General features: G+C 42.1%; 1 protein-coding gene across 10 annotated transcripts in view; it reads left to right on the top strand.

Moving 5' to 3' along the window:
- Positions 1 to 10,358: 10,358 nt before the first annotated feature.
- Positions 10,359 to 11,787, top strand: part of SPHKAP (SPHK1 interactor, AKAP domain containing) — a 122,152-nt gene continuing 120,723 nt past the window's right edge. For 6 of the 10 annotated variants that reach the window (XM_074314452.1, XM_019737395.2, XM_019737394.2 and 3 more), the window contains exon 1: positions 10,360 to 11,038. In XM_074314452.1, coding sequence (XP_074170553.1) covers positions 11,007 to 11,038 — 32 coding nt within the window. In that variant the 5' untranslated portion in view covers positions 10,360 to 11,006. Of the gene's footprint in view, positions 11,039 to 11,787 lie in introns of all 10 variants that reach the window. The other 4 variants (XR_012490111.1, XM_074314449.1, XM_019737396.2 and 1 more) reach the window with 2 other exon arrangements.

Genomic DNA, 11,787 nt, shown 5'->3' with positions numbered 1-11,787 from the left:
AATTTATATGTTCATTACAGCATTGTTTACAATGGCCAAGATGTGGAGGCAGCCTGGGTGTCCATCAATGGAAGAATGGATAAAAAGGGAGTGGTACATACATACAACAGAATATTGCTCAACCATGGAAGGGAATGGGTTCTCACCATCTGTGCTGACATGGATGGACCGTAATGGTATTGTGCTGAGTGAAGTATGTCAGACAGAGAAAGACAGATGCAATATTTCACGTATATTTGGAATCTAAAGAACAAAACAAACAAGCAAAACAGAAATAAACTTATAGATCCAGAAAACATTTTGATGATTGCCAGATCAGAGGGGCACTTGGGTGTGTGGGTGAAAAAGGGGAAGGGATTAAGAAGTACAAATTGGTTGTAAAAAAGTAGTTATGTGGATGTAGGTTATAGTATAAGAAATATAGTCAATAATATTGTGATAATTATGTATCGTGTCAGATGGAAACTAGAATTTATCAGGGTGATAGATGGGAGGGGTTGGGAGCAGGTGAAAAAGGTGAAGGGATTAAGAAATTACAAAACAGTCATGGGATTTAAAGTAAAGCAGAGGGAATATTAGCCAATAATATGGTAATAGCTATGAATAGTGCCAAGTGGATACTAGACTAGTCAGCGGGATCATTTCTTAAATTATATAAATGTCTAACCACTATACTATACACCTGAAATCAATATAAAATAATATTAAATGCCAACTGTAACTGATACATTTTAAAAGGGGAGGAAAAGTGAAGGGGAATAAGAGGTCCAGATTTCCAGGTATAGAACAAATATATCATGGGAATGTGATGTACAGCATAGGGAATATAGTCAATAATATTGTGATAGCATAGAATGATGTCAGATGGTTGCTGAACATATCATGGTGATCGCTTCTTTAGGTATATAAATAGGTATTGTGTACCCCCTGAAACTAATACAATATTGTGTGTTAGCTATATTTTTAATAAAAATCTTTAAAAAATAAAGTACTATAATGTAAAATACGTTGCTTCCTAGAAGCATTTAGAATAAAAATGCTGCCTTGGCTTTCCACTAGATGGCCTTGTTTTGCAATCTACCACAGTGGGATTGAAGCTGGGCGCCCAGCCAATGGGCGATTTGAAAGGATGAAGGTTCCTCAGCCTGGTTGCCCTGAGTCAACTACCACCCCCATTTCTATGGCTCCCTGTGCTCTCCAGAAACCAAGGATTGAGTTCAAGTCCAAGAGGGTACAGTGGGAAAACGTGAAGATTAAAATCTGGTTTGGATATTATATACGTTGATGAGTCTACATATTTGTCAAAACTCATTGATTGTATCCTTTAAAGCAGTGTTTTATTATTTGTGTATTAGATCCGAACTTTTAATTATAAAAATGACAAACTGTATGGAATATGCTTGTGATAACAATGCTATTTTGTGCCATGTTCCTGATATAACCTGTGGTAATATAATTATCTTTTCTGGTAATTAAAAAAAAATAATAATATTCAGAATTTTTAAAAAAAACACTAAAACTTGTTCCAGTTTTGGTACCACCATTGAAGTTAATTCCAACTCTCCCTTGCTTCATCCATAATGTGAGAATTATATCTGTTTTACTAAGATCATAGGCAGTTGTGAACATCACAAAGTTTTAACACTCTTCTGTGAATTTATACAAGCTTAATTCAATCACATACAAAAACTCTGCTCCTATACAGTTTTGTTCCCCAGAAATAATATGTATGACTCATAAATGTTTTACTGTAAATTTGTAACCCATTTAATGCTCTAATGAGATGAAAAGCCCTTTTTTTTATCTTGGACTAGATCTTTATAACCTCCAGCAGCTATCACAACACATTGAGTATACACTAGTGATCAATAAACATTTGTTGACTGAATAAATTAAAGAAGTGTTTATTGAACACCAACTATTGCTAAATACTACAGTAGGCATAAAAGGGAATACACATGTTAATCAAATCAAGATTCTATGTGAAAAAATAACACATGTACACATACTCAATAAGGTAATTAGTCCTCTAAAAGAGATGTCATTTGAACAACAAAAAAAGGATTAGCATGGGAAGAAATTGGACCTTCTTGGCTCTTGGGTAGATTTAGAGGAAATCAGTAAGGCTATATATTAGCAACAATGATTCAGTTGTCCAAAATGAAAACTGATTGAAAAGACCAGAGGACCATTCATTAAATGCTAGTCAGAGGTACAGATCTCTCTCTCTCTCTCTCTCTCTCTCTCTCTCTCTCTCTCTCCCTCTCCATATATGCAAACACACAGAAAACTTATTTTCTCCATATCTCTGAGTAACACTTCTAAGTAACACTTAGAAATATGGACAGAGAAAAGCAAAGCTAATTTAAAAAGTATTAGTAAATTATTGATTTAATAACTTTATGATTCCCCAAAGTGTCATCAATTCTCATATACATACGTATTGCTAATAGGTTCTTTACAAACAAAATCTCTAGAAAAAGTTACCTTTCAATTCCATTTAAAAATAAATTCACATCCTGTTTCCTCATTAGAAAAGGAAGAGGGCCTTGTGGGAATCAGAGGATCTCTTTTGCTTGAGTTGCCCGAATGTAGGGAACTCTGGCTAAGGAGTTGGAACCAGAGACTGTGACACTTACTGAAGCCATCGTGGCTCTCAAAATTCAGTTCAATGAGGGCATTGGATTTGGAGATTGGGTCCCTTGAGGCCACCAGAGGGGTTTCCGACAGGGAACTTGTGTAGCCACAGAAAGGCTTCTTACAGTAACACAACTCCAGGAAGACATGTGCTCCTCTATTTAGTGATTTTACACAAACTTTTCATAGACTTATAATAATGTTATAATCACTTCACACATGACCTCAAGACCAATCCCTCGTTATGTCCCCCATCCCAGGCAGCCTATTAGTACACCTGGCCGGTTGTGCTCACTGGGGATTCCAGGGCTGCAATGACTTTTGAAAACATTTGACAAGGTTGTTGTGTCTTTTCAATCTTTGAAAAGCTGATATCTGTTTTGTTTTGTTTTGTTTTTTTACCAGAGATAATTTACCTGGTCCCCCTGTCTCTTTACCATCAAATAGAATTTGAAAGAACCCTTTAGTTACCTCTGGCTTTAAAAAAAAAAAATGTATAAAACCATGTATTAAAGTTTGCAGTATATCAATCAAAAATTGTTTTTATAAACCAGTGAAAACATTTATTCATGACTTGCAACTTCTTTCTCTATAAACTGAAAACATCCCTATTACCAAGAAAAGGTCTAGCGGCAGTGGCCTTGCTTAGCTATGATACGAACAAACCTTTTAATGTGGAATACAAAGGTTTGCATGCTGGTCTGCTAACAGCCGAGTGCAGGCTAAGAAGTTTTATCATTGTTGGCTCAACAGACTACCATCTGTGCTGAAAGCTATTTTATACTGGTCAGCACGTTGTGTTCCTGAGACATCCTATTCCTGTCATCACAGATATCAGGAATCTCCCAGACAGCTATTGAAAATCTGAAACCACATTCAAGAGGAGGTGGGTCAGTGGGTCTGTGGCTCCCCTTGCTTCATGGAAATCTGCCTCCTGTGTCTTCTTCTTTAGCCATGGAAACAGTTTGGTGATTATTTCTTTGTCAGAAAAGAATCTGAATCTGGGGTTGGACAGGTTGTTCTCTGAAGCAAAACTGGGCTGTGAATTAGGGAATGAAAGTAGTTTACAAATATGCTAGAGTTGACATGGGGCTTCCGGGGTCCCAATTAGGGACACTGGGCTTTATGCTCTCCCATGGGTGCTTCTGTACATCGTTAGTAAACATAAAAGCCTTCGTTAAAATGCTCCCCAGACAATGTTTAGACTAGCAAGAGCTTCAGCTTGAGCAAATTAGAGTGACTTCTCAGACCTCTTCTCCTGTGTAAACCTACCATTCCCAGAGATTAACTCCTGCATTTTGTAAAGAATTTTGACACAATTAGTCAGAGGATGTTTTAAAGTGTCATTTGTGCTGATGTACAAGCATTACTCACTTCAAGTCTCCTATTCGTCACCCTCCCCAACAAATACATGATGGCAAAAATGAATGCTCATTGGCCCATATGACAATCTCCTAGGAGTAAATTTGGTTTCATGAAATGGAAACTTTCACCAAACGAAATGCTTTTACAAATGAGGCTGGAAATCTTTCAAGGACAGTGTTTGTGGAAAGCTTTCTCACACTTCCAGATTGGAATTAACTGGGAAAATCTACACAGACAGTGCTTAAGCTCACGCATCACATATAAGGACAATATACTCTTTCCTCTGGGGCGTCCAGGTCTAACTCTGGGGGGTCCATAGCTAACTATAAATTTCAGAGTCAGCCACACATTCTTCTACCTTCACTGGATGAGGAGAATGTTTTCATTCAGGGTTTCTGAAGACTTGGACTCTTTAATAGATAATATCTCATTAATTTCCTTTGAAGAGGAAATCACTTAAAGGAATTTGAGGGTAGTGACTATTCCACTGATTTCTGGAGGGGTGGGGAGGAAAGAGCTGAAGGATCGGTATTGTGCTGAGTGGTCCCTGAGACTCTGGTTGTCTCCAGGCCTCTTTCTAGTCTATTCTCTTGTGCTGGATATTCTGATAGTAATCATGGCCCAACGCTTTGTCTCACAGCGATGCCCTTAAACTCTTTCAGGTTATCCTCATGTCACCTACCACTTAGCTATACAGCATAGTGTCATGGAAATAACATTAAGCTTAAAATGAAAATGCTCATTTTCTTATTCCCACCATTTACCAGGTTCCAGACTCTGTGCCGTTCACCTAACTGCTCTCATATTCCATTTTCTCATTCATTCATTTGTTCATTCATTTATTAAACAAATATTCATTGAGTGTGTACTCTAGGCCAGGTACAGTGCTTGGTAGTAACAATAAAATGGTGTCCCTAAACAGATTGTGATGGCTGGCCTTCAAGATGACCATCATCAATTGCTTCCCTCCCTTATGCTGAATACTTTTCCCCATTGCAAGGTGGAATCAATTTCCTCTTCCCTGAATCTGCATAGGCTCTGGAACTGCTTGACCAGTAGAATACAATGGAATTGATATGGCGCGAGATTCCAGGCCCAGGCTTTAACAGACTGAAGGCTTCCACTTCCTGTCTCTCGAAACACTAGCTTGTGGAATCCTGAGCCCACCATGTAAGAATTCCAACTGTCCTGAGGCTGTCACCCATGAAGAAGGCCAAAGCTAGCCACGTGGAAAAGCCATGGGAAAAGAGAAAGAGAGAATGACAGTGCTGGAAGGGGGGTAGGGACAGGCTTGGTGAGCCTTTGGCCGCTGCGCCGTGCACTGTACCATGTGAGGATGTCTTCAAACAAGGCCAGTCTCATGTGACGGATGTCTTCAATTATCTGAGGGACCCAAAGCATGAATTTCCCCATGGAGCCCATCCATTCCCCAATCTACAAGAAACAGAAATAAATTGGTCTTCTAAGCAATGAAACTTGAGGATGACATTTATGTAGCAATAGATGAGAGAATACATACTCCCTGCCCTCCTGGAACTTAAAGTTTAGTGAGGACAACAGGAGACTAAGCAAGTGACCACAAAACTGAGTGTAAAGTTACACTCTAATGAGTGTCATTGAAGGATGGTACATGGGGCTGTGAACGTAAAAAAGAAGATCAGGGCCAAGTTTGGGTCAGGGAAAGCTTCTGTGAGGCACTGACATTTGGGCTAGATACTATGTGACTAAGCAAAGAGAACGGGATCTTATTGGCATAAAGATAGTGTTCCATGCAAAAGGCACAGTATGTGCAGTGGCCCCAATTCAGTGGACAGGAGGAAGGTCAGTGCAGCTGGAGGACAGTGAATGGCAGGAGATAAAGCCAGCAAGGGAGGAGGGCTGCTCATGCCATGCCTTGGACAGAGTTGGGAATATGTTTTTACTGCAGTGGCAAGCCTTTGAATCATTTGAACTGGGAAAGTGACGGAATCAGTTTGGCTATCCATCCAAAGACATGCTCGGCGGAACCCCTCTGCTGCTTGGGATGCTGCTGCCTGTATTAAGGTTTGCTGCAAAATGCTGAACGCTATTTTTGCTTTCTGCCTTTTTTGTCAAAGCAAAAATCCTCTTCAGATTTCTTTCAGGTACTAATGTAGACCTTTCATAAAAAGGAAGTGGCTTAATACAAACTTTCAAAGAGTGGCAGATACCTGTATTTTCGTACGTGTTATTAATCGTCTGTATATGCTCCTACTAGAAAGGAAGGAACAGGAGAGCGAGAGTTTTTGCATATTTTATTAACTGATATAACCCAGTACTTACAAAATGAACCTGACATTTAATAGGAGCTTCATAAATATTTGTGTAACAAATAAATAATTAAAAGCTAGGAAAGTTTGCAAAGTTTGCTGGGAACTCTAAGGATGTATAAAAGAATCCTTTAACAATCTGTCCAAAGCACAATTATATTTGCTCTATATGACCTGGCACTTTCACTAGCACAGCCATGGCTAGCTTAAACGGCAAGATTTAAAACCCTTCTATTCTAGGCCCAGCTCGTGTCTAACTTGTTATGAAATCTTAAGCAAGTCATCTTCTCCCTAGGCCTGTTTTCTGTGCTATAAAATAAGGTGTTTGCAGAAAAGCTTTTCAAGAGCTGCTGTGGACTTGGTAGAGATTCACTTGGACTGCATATTGAAATCACCTCAGAAACTTCTCTAAAATGCTGGTGCATTTGGGCACCATCTCCAAAGATACTAATTGGTCATTGCAGGGCTTATATAGATATAGATATAGATATAGATATAGATATAGATATAGATATAGATATAGATATAGATATAGATATAGATATAGATATAGATATAGATATCTATAGATAGATAGAGAGAGAGAGAGAGAGAGAGATAGACAGATAGATAGACAGATAGATAGAGATAGACAGATATATACAGGAATGAGACCCACCGACCCCAAGGTTCAGCCATGTTCAAGAGCAATCTTCCATGAGTGTATGTTAACATGACCAGGTACATATTCACTATTAAAGTTGAGTGTGGATGCCATTAACTTGATATTATTGAGGCTTGTCTTGCTGAGTTGATCAATATTCCCAATGCTGCTGCAGACACCAGGGAGGCTACAGAGACAGGAGTAGCCATAGCTGCGCTCTGTGGGGGCTTCTTCCCATTTTTCTGCCACCTCTGGGTATACTAACTATTGATTTCCGAACTTCTTAAGTTGTTAAATGAACCTCACACCTCACTTGCTCCCGTTTTATACCTTAAAGCTAAGCAGGTCGCTTGCTTATGCCAACACAGATGAATCTTGGTCATTTTCATGCACGCTTAGGAATTATGTAGGCTCTGTGCCTGATCCCTTCAAGTTTTATGTCAAAGACTCCCACTGAATCTTCAATCTGAAACTTTAGAATCATCACATTCTAGCTTCTCAGACTCATTCCAGAAATCTAAACCAAACCAACTGATTTCTGACTCTGTTGTGAAACTATATTAAAACACACACACACACACACACACACACACACACAGCACCTGGAACCCTCCCACACCCTCAGGGGCTCAAATTCTGAGGGCCACCATCCAGCACCATCTGCCTGACGGCACCTCCCCCTTCCTGCTCTCATACTTGGTGGGAGCCTACATTTTGAAGAGCGGTATCACAGGTACCAGAATTGGGAACCCTGGCAAAGTTAAGAAATTGGGAAGGAAATTTTCAGTCAACTAATGTTTTGGAGGTTTCCATGATTACATATTCGCTATTTTTTAAAAAAAAAATAAATTTCCTGTTTAACATGATGCAAAAAAGTTCCAAATTTCTCCCATTAATTTTTTTCTGGAACTTCATTGCTTAGTTGTTTTGACAGGTGCAGTGATCATTGCAATTGCAGACACAAAAATGTTCCACTTTGTTTTATAAACTAAGACTCTGAGTCTCAGCAATCAGGACGTTTTTAGGACTTTGAATGCATTATATATTTTCCTTGTCTCTTAACTATCAGCCAGCAGGGCCTTCAAAGACAGGGGCACAGGTGGCCTGTTTCGCTCTCAACTCCCTAAGAATTTGTTGTACCTTCTCTATATGTTTCCAGGGTCCCACATTGAGGAAAACCCCCCTTACTGAGCCAAGCTTCAATACTCAAGTCAAGCCAAGCCAGAAGAGAGTAATCCAATCTATGAGGTGGTCAGTACCTTGAGCCACTGCCCTTCCAGCTTCCAGTGTTATGCAGACTCTGCTGGAGGGCCAGGTGTGTGGTGATGTTGATCATTTTCTCCTCATCCTGCACAGACAGAAAAATGCCCCACCAGCACCACACACACACACACACACACACACACACACACACACACACACACCCTATATCCCACAGGTGCACTGACCATACCTCAATACTTTTCCTGGCGTTTTGCTGGAACTTGGCAGCTATATCAATAAGCTCAGCAGGAGTACATTCTCTCATCATGAACGTTTTCTGAATGGGGGGCTGCCCCCCTGGCTGGGGTTGTTGTTGCTGGCATTTTGTTTTTCTTTCTATCAGGGGTTGGAAGTCACAGAGATTTTTATCCTTTGCACTGTCAATCATCACAATATCTTCCTCTTCATTCTTATCACTTTCCTACCTCTTAATGTCCCAATCAGGCTTTGTCACAAGCGCTCAGATCTTTATCCAGGGCATCTTGTGCCCTCCCAGCTTTGCAAAATGGCATGCTAAGGTCTCTAATGTACCATCCTGCTCTCCCACCTTGCCTGCCAGCCCTCAAGCTAGCAGAGTTCTTCTCTAACCTCAGCTCTTCTTCCAACTTTCTAACTTGAGCTCTAGCTAGGCATCAGTGGCCAGCCCAACTTCCCAAGATAGAGGCAAGACCCTGCAGCAGCCGTTCGACTAGGTGCTGGCATCAGCGCATAGCTTCCCAAGGGAGTACTTCAAAGGTGACCCTAGTGATATTCAGCAATGAGGTAGGTATGTAGCACCTTTTCTAGGATGAGTTTGTGAACTTAATTGTCCGTCCTTGTATAGTCAAGATGTAAAATATTTCCATAACCAAAAGGATTCTCATGTTGCTATTTTATATCCACACCTACTTCCCTCCTATTCCCAGGGTCTCCCTGGGAAACATTAATCTGCCCTCCATTTCTATAATCTTGTAATTTCAAGTATGTTATATAAATACAATCACACAAAGTGCAACCACTGGAATTGCTTTTTTTTTCACTCAGCAAAATTCTCTAGTGATTCATCCAGGTTGTTGCTTATATTGACAGTCTGTTCTTTTTAAAAAAATTTCTGAGTAGTATTCCATGGTATGAATATACCAGTTTAACCATTCACCCATCAAAGGACATCTGTGTTGTTTCCAGTTTTTATTATTATTATTATTATTATTATTATTAATCTTGAATAAAGCTGCTATAAACATTTAAGTAAAATTTATGGGAACATAAGTCTTCCTTTCTCTGAGATAAATGCTTGGGAGTGAAATTGCTGGGTCATGTGGCTCTGACATGTTTAGTATTTTTGATGAAACTGCCAAAATGCTTCCAGAGTGACTTTTACAGTTTAATTCCCATCAGGAATGGATGAGTGATGAGACTCTCGTTTATTCTCTGCATCCTCACCAGCACTCCGTCTTATAACTAGTTTTTATTTTAGTCATTCTGATAGGGGTATAGTGAAATATCACTGTGGTTTCAATTTGCATTTCTCTAGTGGATAATAAGGTTGCACATCTTTTCATGTGCTTATTTGTCATCTGTAAATCCTCTTCAAGGAAATGTCTCTTTGTGTCTTTTGCTCATATTCTAGTTGGATTGTTTGCTTTTTTACAATTGAGTTTTGCGATGTTTTAAAAATCTATTCTACATACTGGTCTTTTGTCGGATATTTTTTCTTTCAGTGTGTAGTTTGTCTTTGCATCCTCTTAACAGGGTCTTCCTTAGATCATTTTCTTTTAAATTCAACAAAGTCTGATTTATCAAATGTTTCTTCTATGGACTGTGCTTGTGTTGTCAAGTCTAAGAACTTTTGTCTAGCCCTAGATCCCAAAGATTTGCTCCTAAATTTTGTACTAAAAGTGTTACCATTTTATATTGTACATTTCAGTATGAAATTCGGTCAAGGTCCTTTTTTTTTTAATGGAAAAGGATCAGAGTCAACAGCAGCCTCCTCTTAACAGTCACTTCCTACTATTAATGTTTCTTCTTAATATAACTGTTATTGTTTGTTCGGGGAGATACTGACGCAGGCATTTTCGGCATTTTTGTGACAGCCCTTCCTTCCAGGGCCTGCCTGGGTGCTGGCCTCTAATGGATGACCGCTGTCATAGGTTTTGAGATCTCTGTGTTCACACAAGCTTCTAACAGGCCAAGGATGAGTGAGTCACAGTTAAGCAGAATGAGTTAGACAAAGAATTGTGAGAATCAAAAATCTGGAAAGTCCAAGTAAAGAGAAAATAGTTGGGAGATCATAGAGCATTGTTTCAGGGTAGGAGGCAAACCAAAAATGAAATCCAGAGAGGCAACTAAAGGACTGGTGAGAGACCAGTGGGAACATGGGCATTGCCAGGAGTAGGGAGTGAATGTGGCAAAGTGGGTGAACGATTCAGGGCTCAGACTGCTGGTCCCGAGAGAGAGGGGAGGGGACCAGACAGCAGGGCGGGGACAGAGAAATTCTGTCGGAGTCACCTGTGCTGGGCTCGAGAAAGCTCAGAAGTAGCCTGTGGCAACAGACTGGAACTGCCGCGGAGGAGAGCGGGAGCTGGGCACAGGTCTGGAGCTTTGGCCAAGCCTTCTAGCCAGATTTGAAGGGGCGACAGGGAGGGACCTTCCAGAGGTCGCAGCGCGCAGTGCTTCCCGGCCGGGGAGGAGCGTATCTCCGACCGCCGAGCAGCGGTCCCAGCCTGCGCGCCTCTGGCCGCGCGCGTCGGTCCCCGCACTCTGGGAGCTGGGTCCGCGCATCACGGACTTGCCCGCTCTTTCCGCCTCTCTCCTCTGTGCGCCCATCGACAATGGATGGCAACTCCCTGCTCTCGGTACCAAGGTAAGACCCGCTTTCCCCTTTGCCAACCAAACCCAGTGCCCCTTAAACTCCGTTATTTGGTCTACGTCGCTCACGAACTTGCCCTGGGGGCGCCTGGGTCTGCATGGGGTTCACGCAGAGGAGACGGAGGACTCGGTACTTGGAATAAAGCCTGGCCCCAGCTGTGCGAGGAGCTCCTGGTAGATGGTGGTCCCTGTCCACTGCCCCGCCAGACGCGAGGCTGGGTGCGGCCTGCGCGGGGGAGCGACACGGGTCAGGGACAAACCGGCCCGCCTCTAGAGCTAGCGGCTGGGGTCTGCTCTGCCTGGGGAAGCCTGGAGCCGGACGGTCAGCGGGTGCAGGCTGGAGAGGTTTCTCGCCTGGCGGGGCGGCGGCTTCCAAGGTAGGGATGAAAATGGGAGGGAGCAGGACTAGGGCAAAGTATCCCCTTTCCCCAACATCTTGACCTGGGTGAGTGTGAGAGGTTGCTAGGGTGCCGATGGGGTGGGCTGGGAATGGGGAGATTGCCCCTAACCCTCTGCCAACACCAAGCCCGCGTCTAACAGAGATCGGGACAGAAAACACCTTGCTCCGCCCCAGTCCCACCCTCCGCAGCTGCCCCTGCCATCCCCTTCCAGACTGCGAGTCCTCCTGAACAGCTCCGGCCGGGCGCGTTCCCTCACTCCACCCAGCCCCGGGGTCCCCGCGCGCGGTAGGTCAGGGACCCCACCTTCGATGTTGCCAGGTGGGAGCAACGTGTTTCCTCTGGT

The sequence above is a fragment of the Rhinolophus sinicus genome, linkage group LG01, assembly GCF_036562045.2.
Source record: "Rhinolophus sinicus isolate RSC01 linkage group LG01, ASM3656204v1, whole genome shotgun sequence".
Classification (NCBI taxonomy): domain Eukaryota; kingdom Metazoa; phylum Chordata; class Mammalia; order Chiroptera; family Rhinolophidae; genus Rhinolophus; species Rhinolophus sinicus.
Note: the sequence above shows the minus strand (reverse complement) of the source record. Positions and strands in the feature narration are given on the sequence as shown.